The sequence below is a fragment of the Populus trichocarpa genome, chromosome 11, assembly GCF_000002775.5.
Source record: "Populus trichocarpa isolate Nisqually-1 chromosome 11, P.trichocarpa_v4.1, whole genome shotgun sequence".
Taxonomy (NCBI): domain Eukaryota; kingdom Viridiplantae; phylum Streptophyta; class Magnoliopsida; order Malpighiales; family Salicaceae; genus Populus; species Populus trichocarpa.
The window spans coordinates 14,388,288-14,406,322 of record NC_037295.2 but is presented as its reverse complement, the minus strand read 5'-3'; the positions used below and the strand labels follow the sequence as shown (position 1 = coordinate 14,406,322).

The following is an 18,035-nucleotide window of genomic DNA, read 5'->3' as shown; positions in this document are numbered from 1 at the left end:
ATATTTTGGGGCAAAAATCAACTGTCAAAAACGTAAAGCTGGAGGAAAAAAGATCTAGATGATAAAGAATTCGCACAAGCGGGTCTCGTTTGTATTCCCTTTTCCTTTCAGTTCTTTTTTTACCCCTTCGATCCACAATTTCATTTGTACTTCACGACAAGACTTCTCTCACAAGAAAAATCTGAGATTGGATCTCCGGCATTGATAGCCACTTAGTCAAATATTTGTTAGGTCTTATGCAAGCAATGACGACCTTAAAAGAACCTAGACATGCATGCATGGGAAAGTATTCAGTTATAAATATGGAAAGCGAATACGAAGTTGTGTGATAATAATGGCAGAAGAAGTGGTATTACTGGGTTTTTGGGCTAGTCCTTTTGCAATGAGGGTGAAAATTGCTCTGGCAGAAAAGGAAATAGATTATGTGTCCCGAGAACAGAATTTGTTCAACAAGAGTTCTTTGCTTCTAGAGATGAACCCTGTTTACAAGAAAGTCCCTGTTTTGATCCATGAAGGAAAGCCGATTTGTGAATCACTCATCATAATTGAATATATCGATGAAGTTTGGAAACACAAAGCTCCTTTATTCCCCTCCGATCCCTGTGAGAGGGCTCATGCTAGGTTCTGGGCTGACTATGTGGATAAACATGTGAGCCATCCTTTTCTTTTCCTCTAGCTAGTTATTTTGTTCTCCTTTATTCAATATATCGATTTTTTTTTTTGAAACCTTGTTTTTTCGGAAAATTTCCTCTTCTCTCATTGGAGAACATACTAGACATTAGGCATATGTAATGGAGGATGCTCTTCCTCCCTCTAACTTCTCATATATTGATTCCAAGATGCGAAGTTTTGAGACTTTCAAATTGGTAGCCATGATTCTTAAGCAACTAATCACGTCAAAGCTCAACACTTCTTCACCTTTATAAAAACTGTCTGATGATAAAAATGAACGGGCATTTGCAGATTTTCCCAAACGCGCAGTTGTTATGCGCAAGAAAAGGTGAACGCCAAGAAGCAGCGAAGAAGAGTCTCGTAGAAAGCTTCAAAGCATTGGAAGGAGAGCTTGGAGACAAGCCCTACTTTGGGGGTGAGAGTTTTGGTCTAATAGACATTGCGCTTATTCCCTTCTTCAGCTTTTTCTACGCATTTGAGACCCTCGGAAGATTTTCCATGGAAGAGGAGTGCCCCGAGATCGTGGCATGGGCTAAGAGATGCTCGCAAAGGGAGACTGTTTCAAAGTCAGTAGTGCTCGACCAGCACAAAGCTTATGAATTTGTTTTGGAGCTCATGGCATGGCATGGGGTTAAGTGAGAGAGATAATCCGAACAATGAATTATACAAAGAGATAGTGATTCTATTGAATAAAGCCTCTTTTTTTTTTTTCTATTTTCTGGGAGGGCTGATCTTTCTCTTTTAAAACTATTATAAACATATATTAATTTATATATGATTCTACCATCAAAATTGAATCGAAGGTTGGCATAAAATGGGCCAGTGTGTGTTTGTCCATAACGTCATTAAATTGTTCATAGCCTAATAAATATGGTCATCGAATATAACTAGAGAATTGAGGGGTTGTCGGTTTCAATTGATTTTTAATAGGGTCTAACTACATAAAATTAATTAGTTTTGTTCCCATTAAAGATGTTTAAGTTTAAATTGGAACAATAGAGACTAAATTGAAATTTATTAAAATTTCCAATTAGAAAACCCTAATTTTAGGGTTTAAGTAAATGACATGTCACTTGTTTTTAATGAATAAACCAAGTGACACATCGTCTATCCCTATTTTATTATCTTTTGTAGCCGAGAAAACTGATTGAGTCCCCACCTTCAAGTGAATAAACGTGGATCTCCAACCACGCTAGAGGCTCCGACTACTAAAACTCGACTGAAAAACATCTCATCTACAAGGATCAACTATCCTCATCACATGTTTAAACCTCATTTGACTCATTGAACTCCACAACATCTTGTCCATGATCAGCCTCCCTTGTATTTGACAATTTCAAGCTGATTGAGGACTCATCTTCCTATCAATGAATGTGGAGTTCTAGAACTCCAAATTAGATGAGATTTGATCCCCATGATAGATATACATGCCCTATACAAGGTATATGGTTTGTTTGACTTCAATAATCTTCTATTTGCCATGATTAATTCATGGATGGTGCACCCCTTATCGGTAATTTTTTGTCAGGTTTTCGTTATGAGGTTCCCAACCTTTTCTAAAAGATCTAAGAGTTTGTTAGACATCTTGGGGAGGGAAAACAAAAGAAGAAGAGAGAAGAATGGCTTCCTAACATATCTAAGGAATGAATCCCTTATGATTTAGTTTTGGAAAACCACCTTCAAACCTATTAGTGGTTTCACAACCACCTACTATTTTAGGGCTATAAAAGGAGATGAAATCATACAGAAAAAGAGGTAGGAATCTGACAGAAAATCATAGAGAAAAAAAATAAATACATAGAAATTAAGAGGATACCTAGAATATAATTGAAAGGAAAGTTATAAAGATTGATTTGTTGAGAAAGAAAAGGTGGAATCTAAATCGAAAAAAAGTTGAAATTCAAGAAGAAAAAATCAAAGAATTCAGAGGAGAAAACCACATTCTCTTTACAAGGTAAACTTTCAAACTCTGTTGAGGGGGTGGAGCTCATTGAACAGACCCCTTCCCCCTTCTGTTTTGCCTTTTTAAATTGCTGCTCATCAAAATGATTGTTAAGCATCCTTTGAAGTCATTTGCTAGTTTTAAAAACTATTAAATATTTGTTTTGAGATGTTTAAGCATGCTTTAAAAATAGTTTGTATTATTCAAGTTTTGTTGGATTGCTTTGTTTAATATGTTAGAATGTGATTATGGTATGGTATATGATAATGTATCATGTTGTTTTACATATTTGAATGTTTTGTTAAGCATTTGTAAAACTATGACAAGTTATGTTAAGTTTTGATGTTGTTGTGGATTAGGTTGTTTTATGATAGCTTGCTAGGTTTGTTGAAGTTGTAGGCATTTTATTTAAATTTCAATATAATAATTTTAATCAATAGAACAGTGTTTATGCATAGAAAATGTTATTTTTTCTTACTGTCATTATGTATTTTACTTATTGTTTTATTCTTGATTCATTGTTTCTTATTGTTTTAATGGTTCAAGCAAATTGTGTTGAGCGTGTTTAAGCTTTGGTTGTTGTTTTTGGGTTTTACGAATTTTTTGGTTTTAAAGCCTCTATCGAGCATTTTTGGGCTCTTATGCTTTATGGGTTTCACATTTGTCAATTGAAGATGGTCTTAGGTCCATGTTTTGCATATCTTTTTGATCAATTGTTGGCTCTTGCTTATGTATTTTATCTTGTTGATCATTAATTTAGGACCTTATGGGTTTAAAAACACTTAAATCATGAAATTTGATCTTCACTTTTTCATTTTATATTTTGCATAAAATCAAATAATATTCATGACTTTAGGCTGTTTGTTGTGATAATCAAGCCCCAAAATGTTGCTATACTTTTGATTGTACATGTTTATGTGTCTTCGATTTGATGTAATATGACTGATATTGAATCTTAGTTTTTGGGTTTGATCCGAGTGTTCATCATGTTCTTGTGTAAATTTAAATGTTTTCTCCTCTTTTGATCTTCGTTATTTATTTTTTGGTTTTGGGTCATGTTTATGGTTTTGGGCCTTTGGGCCAAGAAGCCCAACCCACGTTGTTGTGCCGAGTCCATTTATGCTAAGGTAACATTCAGTTGACTTAAAATTCTTAAAAGAAAAAAACATCATATTTTATTTTTATGGTGTGTTAGCCAAACACGATCTTAAAACAATTTTTAATGTTGACTTTAGAACGACTAGGATTTTAACCTGATAAGTTAAGGATTTTCTTACCAATGAAGACTTTTCTTAAACCTTAGACAGATTAACAGTTAGAAAACACAACAGTATAGTAGTTTATATCAGACAAAAAAATAATGCAACTTATTATAGGTAGGGTGCAGTGGGTGTAATGAGTTTTCTCTTTGCACAACTAGTTCGCTTACCCGGACTCTCGTGAACCATTAGATTTTCTAATGATTATAATACTAAGTGGTGATTACTAAACCTTTCAAATCATATTTTTTTTTAATTTTTCAAACACAACCAAAACCTTTATTAATTCAGGAACCATACCCATTGTCCCATACCGTGCACAACAAGAAGGGAGGAACAATTGTTTTTTGCTAATGCATTATGTTGTTTTTTGCCATTTTTTGCCGGTCTTTTCTGTCATGTTGGGGTGATTCTTTTGAATCTGTAATTGGATTGCTCATTCTGACAATTAATAAGTTTCCCTGCTTAGAAGATCCGAGTTTAATATCCAAGAACCCTTTATTATTATCAGGCTGAACTAACCAACCGAATATTGTCCCAGAACAAGTTAAGAAAACATAAAATGCCACAATAAAATGGACTTGGATATACTCTCCATTTGCAGTATTATATATTTATTCAATCCCCAGCTTCTGTTTGATGATCTGCAAAACGACTTCATAAACCTCCTTTTGGTCACTTAAATACTTGGAGACGCTCTCCTTTTGCAAGCATCTCTCACCCCACTCCACGAGCTTAGGGAACTCGGCAACCATGCTCCAGTTTCCTAGGGTCTCAAATGTGTAAAAGAAGCTGTGGAATGAAATAAGTGCCAAGTCTATATAGCCAAAGCTCTCATCCCCAAAATATAGCTAGTCTCCGAGTTCTTCTTCCAAGATTTTAAAGCACTGAATCAAGTCCTTCTTTGATGATTCCTTGAGCTCACCTTCAGATGCCCATAAATTCCTTCCAGTAGGATACATCTGGACGAAACCAGTTTGCATGTCATTGCTTCATTAATGTTTCCTTTCAAAAAGTAAACACAGTAAGATAGAGAAAGAAATTTCATCAGTTCTAACAAAATTAGGTTTCCTCGATATATCATAAGTCAAAGCTCCGGAGGACCAAAACTGTGCCAACTCATCAATCAATGGTCAAAGACAAACATCTATATTCTGGCCCGGGCTGCTCGGACCGGGTAAGACAGTAGATAAAAACATAGACTAAGGCCTCACACACATTTCTAGTGGCAAGTTATAAACCGTGAGTATGACCGACCAACAAGAATAAAGAGCAGCAAATGACCTGAAAGGGTTGAATCCGTCTGTACATAACCCAAGACGCACGTTCCTTGATTCAACTGAAAAGTGAGGATGCACACTGTTAAAGTGTTTCCTCGCTTCTCCGTCAGAAGGATGCACCATCACTCCATCAACCACATCATGTGATTGGTGTCATGTCATGTGCTCAACAGTCCTTGGTGACATGAATAACCTCTACAGTCTAGGTGTGATTGAGAAGTATCTAAGTTTTTTATATGCCACTAGAGTCTTTCCCGTGCCAATTCTGGGTTTGTAACGGGAATGCCCACATGTCATGCACTCGGTCAGCTCAACATTTTCAAGGTAGTATAACATGCAGAAGTTAGGGCACATGTCAATTTTCTAGTATCCTAAACCGAGGGGTTTCATCATGGACTTTGCAGTATAGAAGTTCTCTTTCAGCCTGATCCCTTCAGGTAAAATGCTTCTCGCTCATTCAATAATTTTGTCATACCCGACTCACTCAACCCGTGAGCTGACTTGATGGTGAACACCTGTGCTACGACCGATAATTTACTGTGGTTTGTGTAGTCATCCCATAATGGTTCGTCAGAATCTTTCAACAAATCAAAAAACCTAGCTGCATCTGCATTAGGTTCTTCTTCTATGATTGGACATGGACTGACATTACCTTGATTCATTCTCATTGCATCCATAACCATATTCCTGTAAGGATTAGTGTTGTCATTTGCAACTTCATGCACGTTGCTAGCACTAGAAGTTAACCCAACCACCATTTCTCTCATGCTCTTATTACGAACAAATACTTCTTCATGTGCATACCAACACCGGTAATTCTCTATAAACCCTTTGGGTAGAAGATGCATCATTACAACATCTGGATGCAAATACGTTTTATTTTGACACTTCCTACATGGACACCTAATACCGCCTCCAGTAAAATTTCTGGGAATAGATGTTGCGAAATTAATAAAACCCTGAACCCCGTTACAATAATCCATCATCCGCAATTCTTGGGGTGAATCTAGATACATCCATGAACGATCATCCATGACTTCTATCGAACCTCTATAAAATTATGATGACAACATGTATTAATTAACTATATTAGGTAAATAAATTTACAAAAATATTGGTTTACCTCGAGATTATCCAACAAACTAATTACAACTTCTCATAAATATTAAATATTTATTATCAATTATCAACGTGCATACAAATTTATACATATAAATTTACGAAAATTAAAACGGACCAGTTAAACAAGCTATTAATTATTTGAAAACAACACATGTAATTCGGTAATTCAATAAAGTTTCAACAATTTACAAACAAATACAATTTTACAAAATCTAAAACAAACCATAACAAGTACAAAATTATACATTCATATACTACAAGTTTGTTTGAGAAATAACAATAAAACATGTACATATACTAACAGAATACATATACTAAAAAAATAATAAAATTGACATTTAAATGTTAAAATTTTAAAAGATAGAATTACTTACAAAAACTGATAAAATCCGTCAGTAACGTCACTGTACGGAGATCCCAGTTTGAATCCCTTAGTGATTTAGTCGGCAATTCTGACGGTGAATCGGTCACATCACTGTACGGAGCTCCTGGTTTGAATCCCTCTGTGATTCTATCGGTAAAATCACCCGCAAAAACTTCCACGTCAGCGAACCGTCCTTTTTTTTAATTTTGAATATTCCGTCTGTAATTCCTTCGGCATATACCGACCGAAGTATTCCATCGATATATACCGACTGAATTACAGACGAAAAATATGCCGTCGGTAATTATGACCGCAAATTACCAACATAATTATTCCGTTGGTATTAAGCGAATTTCTGGTAATGAATAATAAAAGGGAAACTAGACCACCTAAAGATATCCCATAGTAAAATAGCAGCCAACATTTGAGCAATTGCATATTAATATTCCTTTTGTGAAGCTTTAGAGAAAATTCCTAACTATGCTAATGAAAGTTGGAAGTTGGAAAGAGTACGAGACAATTAATGATGCTAATTGAAGAGAGTAGTTTTACAACAAAAATATTTACCTCTTAAATTGAAAGATAAAGAGAGAGTAGTTTTACTATTGTACAATTGGAAATTTTTATTTTGAAAAATCTTTATGTGATTTAGGTGTAGATGTGAACTTAATGCCTTTTTTTATTATAAAGATAATTCTATCGTTTTGGTGAGAAAAAAATAAAAAAAACATGAAAAAGTCTTCTTTTGCAAGTTTAATAAAAAAACATCATTTTATCGTGCAAGAAATTTTGGAAAGATAAAAAACCCTAAAAAAATGATTTTACTCCAAAGTAAGCTTTGTTTGTTTTTTATAAGAAAGATAAAATAATAAAAATACTGTTTCAATCCATAAAAATAATAAAAATACTGTTTTCTTTGATGGCTCTTAGACTTTTTTTTTAATATATATATTTTGGGGCAAAAATCAACTGTCATAAACGTAAAGCTGGAGGAAAAAAGATCTAGATGATAAAGAATTCGCATAAGCGGGTCTCGTTTGTATTCCCTTTTCCTTTCTGCTCTTTTTTTACCCCTTCGATCCACAATTTCATTTGTACTTCACGACAAGACTTCTCTCACAAGAAAAATCTGAGATTGGATCTCCGGCATTGATAGCCACTTAGTCAAATATTTGTTAGGTCTTATGCAAGCAATGACGACCTTAAAAGAACCTAGACATGCATGCATGGGAAAGTATTCAGTTATAATTATGGAAAGCGAATACGAAGTTGTGTGATAGTAATGGCAGAAGAAGTGGTATTACTGGGTTTCTGGGCTAGTCCTTTTGCAATGAGGGTGAAAGTTGCTCTGGCAGAGAAGGAAATAGATTATGTGTCCCGAGAACAGAATTTGTTCAACAAGAGTTCTTTGCTTCTAGAGATGAACCCTGTTTACAAGAAAGTCCCTGTTTTGATCCATGAAGGAAAGCCGATTTGTGAATCACTCATCATAATTGAATATATCGATGAAGTTTGGAAACACAAAGCTCCTTTATTCCCCTCCGATCCCTGTGAGAGGGCTCATGCTAGGTTCTGGGCTGACTATGTGGATAAACATGTGAGCCATCCTTTTCTTTTCCTCTAGCTAGTTAATTTGTTCTCCTTTATTCAATATATCGATTTTGTTTTTGAAACCTTGTTTTTTCGGAAAATTTCCTCTTCTCTCATTGGATAACATACTAGACATTAGGCATATGTAATGGAGGATGCTCTTCCTCCCTCTAACTTCTCATATATTGATTCCAAGATGCGAAGTTTTGAGACTTTCAAATTTGTAGCCATGATTCTTAAGCAACTAATCACGTCAAAGCTCAATGCTTCTTCACCTTTATAAAAACTGTCTGATGATAAAAATGAACGGGCATTTGCAGATTTTCCCAAACGCGCGGTTGTTATGGGCAGCAAAAGGTGAACGCCAAGAAGCAGCGAAGAAGAGTCTCATAGAAAGCTTCAAAGCATTGGAAGGAGAGCTTGGAGACAAGCCCTACTTTGGGGGTGAGAGTTTTGGTCTAAGAGACATTGCGCTTATTCCCTTCTTCAGCTTTTTCTACGCATTTGAGACCCTCGGAAGATTTTCCATGGAAGAGGAGTGCCCCGAGATCGTGGCATGGGCTAAGAGATGCTCGCAAAGGGAGACTGTTTCAAAGTCAGTAGTGCTCGACCAGCACAAAGCTTATGAATTTGTTTTGGAGCTCATGGCGTGGCATGGGGTTAAGTGAGAGAGATAATCCGAACAATGAATTATACAAAGAGATAGCGATTCTATTGAATAAAGCCGTTTTTTTTATATATATAGAAATTTCTGGGAGGGCTGATCTTTCTCTTTTAAAAGTATTATAAACATATTTTAATTTATATATGATTCTACCATCAAAATTGAATCGAAGCTTGGCATAAAATGGGAGACAGTGTGTGTTTGTCCATAACGTCATTAAATTGTTCACAGCCTAATAAATATGGTCATCGAGTATAACTAGGGAATTGAATTTGCCCTTGAACAAATAAATAATTTTGGACCTTCAAAATAGAGCAGTGCATATTATACATATATTAATAGAAAAAGGTGTTTTTATGTAGAAATAGAATAATGGTAAATTTTGCTAATTTTATACTGTGTTTATTAGCGGTGATAAAATTGTAATTTTTTATTTTTTTTATATAAGAAAACAAGTTTTTTTTTATGTATTTCTTTCTCTTTATACTTGTTATTTTTATTATTTTACACTTGACTTATTTATCTTCATTTCTTTTTCTTATCTTCATTTTTTAAAATATTTTTAGTGTTTCCTTTTTTTCTTTACACTTTTGTTTTTGAAAAAAACATTAATGTAGAAATGGCAAATTTATAATTTTTGATTTTTTTAGAAAACAAGTTTTTCTTAAATTTTATCTTTGTATACTTGAATTTTTATCATTTTACACTTGACATATTCATTATCATTTTTTTTCTTATCTTTTTTTTTTTGTAATATCTTTTTTCGTCATCCTCTTCACAAAAAGATAATACTAATGGGTAATAATTACACCATGAAACCTTCAAATCAAAGGTTCACAATATTCATTCTCTACTGCACATATATTTTCAAAGCATCTCTCTCTAAAAAGATACTTATTTAAGCATCGAAGAGTCATCACCTCCATAAAAAAAGACCTTTTGCAGGTACTAGCCATAAGCCACCTTGGCCTACCAAGTACCAAGTATAAGCTATCAACTACCTTGACCAGGAAGAATGAATGGGATTGGTAGGATCAATTGATTAACCGATTATCCAATCCAAGAGCTTTATTCCTAGGCTACTTGGATTTTTTGGAACTTTATCACTTGCAAAAGGACAATGACGTCTTTGCTCTTATCTAAGAAAATCAAATGCCTTGATGTTAAGGATAATATGATCTTTTTACATGACCCATTAATCATTAAAGAATTGACCGGGAGTGTATATCTTTTGTAATTCCTTAAGCATAGTAAAACGACCAAAATGCTCTTAAAAGAAAAAAAAATTACCCTCAATGGTTTTTTTTGTCTTTTCACAATGATTCTTTTTTTGTATTTATAAGGTAAGTTGAGAGGTAATTTAGTAAAACAACCAAAATGCTCTTAAAAAATAAAAAAAATAAAATGCATGGTGAGACGGTAAAATACCCCTGTAATCCAACAAATTAAAATTGGCATCAATAGACTTTTTTTGTATTTTCACAATATCTTAGAGGACTATACTTAATTTTTACAAGCTTAATTGAATGAAATCAGAGGCGAAATTGCAAGAAAATCAAAGTTTAAAGGCCAATTAAGGGTCAAGTGAAGAAATTCAAGATCAAGGACCTGCCTACAAAAGGCGCACAACATTGAGGGCTATACTTGAGGGCTATACTAAACTCTTCCAGGGATTATATTGACGACAATCAAATTTTAAGGCTTGATTGGGGATTAAATAGAACAAATTAAAAAACAAGGATTACTTTGAAAAAGGTGCCAGACTTGAGGGGTTTCATTTGATTTTTAACAAGGGTCTAATTGCATAAAATTAATGAGTTTTGTCCCAATTAAGGATGTTTAAGCTTAAATTGAAACAATTGAGACTAAATTAAAATTTATCAAATTCCCAATTAGAAAACCCTAATTTTTAAGGTTTAAATTGATGACATGTCACTTGTTTTTAATTAATAAACTGAGTGACACATCGGCTAACCCTATTTTATTGTCAATTTCAGCCGAGAAGGCTGATCGAGTTGCTACCTTCAACTTAATAAACGTGGATCTCCGACCACGTTAGAGGCTCCAACCACTACAACTCAACTGAGAAACATCTTTTTTATAAGGATCAGTTATCCTCATCACATGTTTATACCTCATTTGACTTATTGAATCTCTTATGATCTAGTTTTTGAAAACCACCTTCAAATCTATAAGTGGTTTCACAACCACCTACCATTTTAGGGCTATAAATGGAGAAGAAATCATACAGAAAAAAGGGTAGGAATCCGACAGAAAATCATGGAGAAAAAAGAAAATAAATACATAAAAATTAAGAGGATACCTAGAATATAATTGAAAGGAAAGTTATAAAGATTGATTTGTTGAGAAAGAAAAGGTGGAATCTAAATCGAAAAAAATTTGAAATTCAAGAAGAAAGAATCAAAGAATTCAGAGGAGGAAACCACATTCTCTTTACAAGGTATACTTTCAAACTCTAATGAGGGGGTGGAGCTCAATGAGCACACCCCTTACCCCTTATGTTTTGCCTTTTTAAATTGCTGCTCAAAATGATTTTTAAGCATCCTTTGAAGTCATTTGCTAGTTTTAAAAACTTTTAAATATTTTTTTTGAGATGTTTAAGCATGCTTTAAAAATAGCTTGTATTGTTCACGTTTTGTTGGATTGCCTTGTTTAATATGTTAGAATGTGATTATGGTATGGTATATGATAATGTATCATGTTGTTTTGTATACTTGAATGTTTGGTTAATCATTTGTAAAACTATGACAAATTATGTTAAGTTTTGATATTGTTGTGGATTAGGTTGTTTTATGATAGCTTGCTGGGTTTGTTAAAGTTGTAGACATTTTGTTTAAGCTTCAAGATAATAAGTTTAATCAATTGAACAATGATTATGCATGTAGAATGCTATTTTTGCTTGCTGTCATTATGTATTTTGCTTACTGTTTTGCTCTTGATTCGTTGTTTCTTGTTGTTTTGATGGTTCCAACAAATTGTGTTGAGCGTGTTTAAGATTTGGTTGTTGTTTTTGGGTTTTAGGCATTTTTTGGTTTTAAAGCCTCTACCGAGCATTTTTGGGTTCTTATGCTTTATGGGTTTCACATTTGTATGTTGAAGATGGTCTTGGGTCCATGTTTTGCATATCTTTTTGATCAATTGTTGGCTCTTGCACATGTATTTTATCTTGTTGATAATTAATTTAGGACCTTATAGGTTTAAAAACACTTAAATCATGACATTTGATCTTCAGTTTGTTCATTTTATATTTTGCATAAAATCAAATAATCATGACTTTAGGCTGTTTATTGTGATAATCCAACCCCAAAATCTTGCTATACTTTTGATTGTACATGTTTATGTGTCTTCAATTTGATGTAATATGACTGATATTGAATCTTAGTTTTTGGGTTTGATCCGAGTGTTCATCATGTTCTTGTGTAAATTTAAATGTTTTCTCCTCTTTTGATCTTCGTTATTTCTTTTCTGGTTTTGGGTCATGTTTGTGGGTTTGGGACTTTGGGTCAGGAATCCCAGCTCACGTGGCTGTGCTGAGTCCATTTATGCTAGGGCAACGTTCAGTTGACTTAAAATTCTTAAAGAAAAGAACATCATATTTTATTCTTATGGTGTGTTAGCCAAACACGATCTTAAAACAATTTTTAAGTCTCTGATTTTTAGCTCTATTGATTTTCCAGTATTCTTTCTGTTCTCATTTTTTATGCTTTTGCCAAACAGATCTCAAATAATTTCTAGAAATTCTGAAAACTTTCAAGGACCATTTTAAAATTATTTGTGGATCCCTTGCCTATTTCCCAACCATTTTATTTAATATTTAGGTTGTAAACTTGTATTGTAAAATACTAACCTGATGTTAAACACACTTGTTTTTCTTTGAAATTTCAGAAAACAAATACGAAAAAATAAAAAAAGTTCCTATTTTGAAAATATACACTTTTATTTGTGTGCAAATGGTCAAGTTTCTAAAAAATAAATTATATTTGCATAATTTAGCATACTAAAAATTTCAAAAATAGTCCTTTTATTTTGCATGCATTTTGGAATTAATAACTAGTTTATTAAAATCATTAGAATTTTTCCTACATTGTAAAAAAACCAATTTTTTAATATACGAGATTATAAACTTATAGGTAACATGTATTTCCGATATTGAATAAAAAGACAATTTTTTTTTATCTTTTTTATGTTTTGACTTTAAAACGGCTAGGATTTTAACCTGATATGATAAGGATTTCCTTACCAAGAAAGACTTTTCTTAAACTTTAGACAGATTAACAGTTAGAAAACACAACAATATCATAGTTTATATAAAAAAAAACAATAATGCAGCTTATTATACATAGGGTGCACTAGGAGTGATGAGTTTTCTCCTTGCGCATCTAGTCCGCTTGCCCGGATTCTCGTAAACCATTAGATTTTCTAATAACTATAATACTAGGTAGCGACTTCTGAACCTTTCAAATCATATTTTTTTGATTTTTCAAACATATCCAAAATCCCTATCAATTCAGGAACTATACCCGTCGTCCGTTGCCGTGCACAAGAAGACCGGGAGGAACAATTGTTTTTTTGCTAATGCATTATGTTGTTTTTTGCCAGTCCTTTCTGTCATGTTGGGGTTATTTTTTTGTATCTGCAATTAGATTGCTCATTCTGGCAATTTTTAATGTTTTGACTTTAGAACGGCTAAGATTTTAACCTGATAAGATAAGGATTTCCTTACCAAGAACGACTTTTCTTAAACCTTAAACAGATTAACAATTAGAAAACACAATAATATCATAGTTTATATCAAACAAAAAAATAATGCAGCTTATTATAGGTAGAGTGCTCTAGGAGTGATGAGTTTTCACCTTGCGCATCTAGTCCGCTTGCCCGGACTCTCGTAAACCATTAGATTTTCTAATAACTATAATACTAGGTAGCGACTCCTGAACCTTTCAAATCATATTTTTTTGATTTTTCAAACATATCCAAAATCCCTATCAATTCAGGAACTATACCCATCGTCCGATGCCGTGCACAATAAGACCGGGGAGAACAATTGTTTTTTTGCTAATGCATTATGTTGTTTTTTGCCAGTCTTTTCTGTCATGTTGGGGTGATTTTTTTGTATCTGCAATTGGATTGCTCATTCTGGCAATTTTTTATGTTTTGACTTTAGAACGGCTAGGATTTTAACCTGATAAGATAAGTATTTCCTTACCAAGAAAGACTTTTCTTAAATCTTAGACAGATTAACAGTTAGAAAAAACAACAATATCATAGTTTATATCAAACAAAAAAATAATGCAGCTTATTATAGTTAGGGTGCACTAGGAGTGATGAGTTTTCACCTTGCGCATCTAGTCCGCTTGCCCGGACTCTCGTAAACCATTAGATTTTCAAATAACTATAATACTATGTAGCGACTCCTGAACCTTTCAAACATATTTTTTTGATTTTTCAAACATATCCAAAATCCCTATCAATTCAGGAACTATACCCGTCGTCCGATGTTGTGCACAATAAGATCGGGAGGAACAATTTTTTTTTGCTAATGCATTATGTTGTTTTTTGCCAGTCCTTTCTGTCATGTTGGGGTGATTTTTTTGTATCTGCAATTAGATTGCTCATTCTGGCAATTTTTAATGTTTTGATTTTAGAACGGTTAAGATTTTAACCTGATAAGATAAGGATTTCCTTACCAAGAACGACTTTTCTTAAACCTTAAACAGATTAACAGTTAGAAAACACAACAATATCATAGTTTATATCAAACAAAAAAATAATGCAGCTTATTATAGGTAGAGTGCACTAGGAGTGATGAGTTTTCACCTTGCGCATCTAGTCCGCTTGCCCGGACTCTCGTAAACCATTAGATTTTCTAATAACTATAATACTAGGTAGCGACTCCTGAACCTTTCAAATCATATTTTTTTTATTTTTCAAACATATCCAAAATCCCTAACAAGTTAGGAACTATACCCGTCATCCGATGCCGTGCACAATAAGATCGGGAGGAACAATTGTTTTTTTGCTAATGCATTATGTTGTTTTTTGCCAGTCCTTTCTGTCATGTTGGGGTGATTTTTTTGTATCTGCAATTGGATTGCTCATTCTGGCAATTAATAAGTTTCCCTGCTTAGAAGATCAGAGTTTAATATCCAAGAACCCTTTATTATTATCAGGCTGAACTAACCAACCGAATACTCTTCCAGAACAAGTTAAGAAAACATAAAATGCCACAATAGAATGGACTTGGATACACTCTCCATTTGCAGTATTATATATTTATTCAATCCCCAGCTTCGGTTTGAAGATCTGCAAAACGACTTCATAAACCTCCGTTTGGTCACTTAAAGACTTGGAGACGCTCTCCTTTTGCAAGCATCTCTCGCCCCACTCCACGAGCTTAGGGAACTCGGTGTTGGAATATTGCCAATTATGTGGCTGCCATTGTCAAAGAAGATGGCTGCCATGTGAGAGTCAAAGAGGGCTGCTGATGCAGCATTTGCAGCCCCTTGACATTGTCAAAGAAGGAGGCTACAATGGTGGGTTGTTGGTGGCAGCCAACAACCATTGTCCAATGTCAAAGTTTGGTAAGTTTGGCAGCCACCATTGTTGACAAAGGAGCAAGAGGAGCTGTCATTGAAGCCTATAAATAGACACCAAGAGTGCAGCATAAAGAGAGAGAGAGAGCAAGAACAAAAGAGAGAAGAAGAGAGAAAGAAAGAGAAGGGTTGCCACCAGCAGCCCTGCTGCCATATGCAGCTGCTGCCCTATGTAGCAATGAGAGATGGGAGTTGAGTGGATGTGATCCTCCTCCGTGTGTTGTATTCTTTCTCTATCTCTAATAATATTGATCTCACCCGTGGATGTAGGCGATTAGCCGAACCACGTTAAATATTGTGTCAGTGTGCTTTACCTCCTATGAGCAAATATCAGAACATCACCGGTCGGAATTCCCTAAAATTGGTATCAGAGCTTATGGTTTAAAGTGGTGTTTGATTTTTTGCTTAAAAATGAAAGTTGTCAAAATTATGTTTTGACCATACCATTGTGTAGAAAAGGCAAGAGGACAATTACCCACATAAATGGCAAAGGGGGTGATTGTTGGAATATTGCCAATTATGTGGCTGCCATTGTCAAAGAAGATGGCTGCCATGTGAGAGTCAAAGAGGGCTGCTGATGCAGCATTTGCAGCCCCTTGACATTGTCAAAGAAGGAGGCTACAATGGTGGGTTGTTGGTGGCAGCCAACAACCATTGTCCAATGTCAAAGTTTGGTAAGTTTGGCAGCCACCATTGTTGACAAAGGAGCAAGAGAAGCTGTCATTGAAGCCTATAAATAGACACCAAGAGTGCAGCATAAAGAGAGAGAGAGAGCAAGAACAAAAGAGAGAAGAAGAGAGAAAGAAAGAGAAGGGCTGCCACCAGCAGCCCTGCTGCCATATGCAGCTGCTGCCCTATGTAGCAATGAGAGATGGGAGTTGAGTGGATGTGATCCTCCTCCGTGTGTTGTATTCTTTCTCTATCTCTAATAATATTGATCTCACCCGTGGATGTAGGCGATTAGCCGAACCACGTTAAATATTGTGTCAGTATGCTTAGCCTCCTTTGAGCAATGATCATGAACACCACCGTTCCGCATGGGGAGCAGGAATCCCCAACAATTGGTATCAGAGCCACCACTAGTGGTTTCTCCTACCAACACTCGGCAACCATGCTCCAGTTTCCTAGGGTCTCAAATGTGTAAAAGAAGCTGTGGAATGAAATAAGTGCCAAGTCTATATAGCCAAAGCTCTCATCCCCAAAATATAGCTTGTCTCCGAGTTCTTCTTCCAAGATTTTAAAGCACTGAATCAAGTCCTTCTTCGATGATTCCTTGAGCTCACCTTCAGATGCCCATAGATTCCTTCCAGTAGGATACATCTGTACGAAACCAGTTTGCATGTCATTACTTCATTAATGTTTCCTTTCAAAAAGTAAACACAGTAAGACAGAGAAAACAAATCAGTACTAGGAACTTACCTTCTTGTCGATGTAGTCAGCCCAAAACCTGGCATGTGCACGTCGATAAGGATCAGAAGGCAACAATGAAGGTTTATGGCTCCAAACCTCATCAATATATTGAACTATGACCATTGACTCACAGATGGGTCTCCCATTATGGATTAAGACAGGGATTTTCTGATGAACTGGGTTCATCTTGAGAAGAGTAGAGCTCTTGTTGCTCAAGTCCTCTACCTTAGATTTATATTCTATTCCCTTCTCTTCCAAAGCTATCCTCACCCTTGCTGCAAAAGGACTAAGCTTCAAATCCAGTAGAACCACTTCATTAGCCATTTGTTGCACAAAGAGAATCAAGATTTTTCTCAGTAATTTGTTTCCTTTTTCAATTTGCAATGTGGAACTGAGGCGAAAACAAGAATTTATAGCAGAAGATGAGACCTTTGCATGTGGAGTGTTCAGTCTCCCTTGAATTTCTAGGTGCTTCGCTTTTGTCGTCATTGCTTGCATCAGAATGGTCAACATTATTGTTGACAGGTTGGGATTTTCCTGGGAAACCTCCTCGCAACATTTTGTCAACAAAATGTTACAAATATTCTTCTTGTAAAATTATTAAAGCGAATTAGACTAGTCATCACAAGAGAAGGATCCAGAATCTCAAAATCTTGGAGAACAATGCCAAGATTTTTTTCGCCCTCGTTTCATCGCATAAGGCAGGATAAAAATTAAAGCAGCGGCTCTTTATTAGATTTCAACAAATAAGAAATCAAAACGTTACCATGGCAAAGTAGTGGTGGAATAACTAAATTAAAGCCAGTTTTACTCCCCGTTTTTCTAGATTTTTTCTTCAAAAGAAAGTAATTAAAATATGAAAGAAGTGTTTGATAAGAATTTTGAAATTAGCTGTTTAAATTTTGAGAGTAAGAGGGTAATTTTTATAAAAACAGATTAAATGTATATTAGATTTCACTTCAAAAACTATGAGTAATGTTTTTTTATATATAAATAAAATGCTACTTAAATATTTTAAAATTAGCTAACCTCAATCATATTTATTTCATATATAGTAATTAAATAATATTTAGTTACATAGTTAATAATCTTAAATATTATAAAATTTAATAATTATA

General features: G+C 34.5%; 2 protein-coding genes across 4 annotated transcripts; one reads left to right on the top strand and one right to left on the bottom strand.

Annotated features, from left to right (window-relative positions):
* Positions 1-296: 296 nt before the first annotated feature.
* LOC18109969 (probable glutathione S-transferase parC) lies at positions 297-9,363 on the top strand. Of its 2 annotated transcripts, XM_052445421.1 has the most exons (3): positions 297-649; positions 964-1,000; positions 8,587-9,363. In XM_052445421.1, the coding sequence occupies exons 1-3, from the start codon at positions 335-337 to the stop codon at positions 8,895-8,897; spliced, it is 663 nt and encodes a 220-aa protein (XP_052301381.1). In that variant the 5' UTR covers positions 297-334; the 3' UTR covers positions 8,898-9,363. The 2 variants fall into 2 exon arrangements, with proteins under 2 accessions (XP_052301381.1, XP_006388266.2); XM_006388204.3 differs by lacking the exons at positions 297-649; positions 964-1,000 and adding an exon at positions 7,874-8,236 and having other exon boundaries at positions 8,550-9,363.
* LOC112323309 (probable glutathione S-transferase parC) lies at positions 4,576-17,361 on the bottom strand. Of its 2 annotated transcripts, none has more exons than XM_052445420.1 (2): positions 16,927-17,361; positions 4,576-4,835 (listed from the first exon to the last, which is right to left on the bottom strand). In XM_052445420.1, the coding sequence occupies exons 1-2, from the start codon at positions 17,239-17,241 to the stop codon at positions 4,725-4,727; spliced, it is 426 nt and encodes a 141-aa protein (XP_052301380.1). In that variant the 5' UTR covers positions 17,242-17,361; the 3' UTR covers positions 4,576-4,724. The 2 variants fall into 2 exon arrangements, with proteins under 2 accessions (XP_052301380.1, XP_024436657.1); XM_024580889.2 differs by lacking the exon at positions 4,576-4,835 and adding an exon at positions 15,053-16,827 and having other exon boundaries at positions 16,927-17,317.
* Between the last annotated feature and the right edge of the window lie 674 nt (positions 17,362-18,035).

Coding starts and splice junctions, on each gene's coding strand:
- LOC18109969 (XM_052445421.1), top strand. CDS start 335: ATGGCAGAAGAAGTGGTATTACTGGGTTTTTGGGCTAGTCCTTTTGCA. Junction 650..963: donor CTGACTATGTGGATAAACAT/GTGAGCCATCCT, acceptor GGGCATTTGCAG/ATTTTCCCAAACGCGCAGTT. Junction 1,001..8,586: donor GTTGTTATGCGCAAGAAAAG/GTGAACGCCAAG, acceptor GGGCAGCAAAAG/GTGAACGCCAAGAAGCAGCG.
- LOC112323309 (XM_024580889.2), bottom strand. CDS start 17,241: ATGGCTAATGAAGTGGTTCTACTGGATTTGAAGCTTAGTCCTTTTGCA. Junction 16,828..16,926: donor CTGACTACATCGACAAGAAG/GTAAGTTCCTAG, acceptor GGTTTCGTACAG/ATGTATCCTACTGGAAGGAA.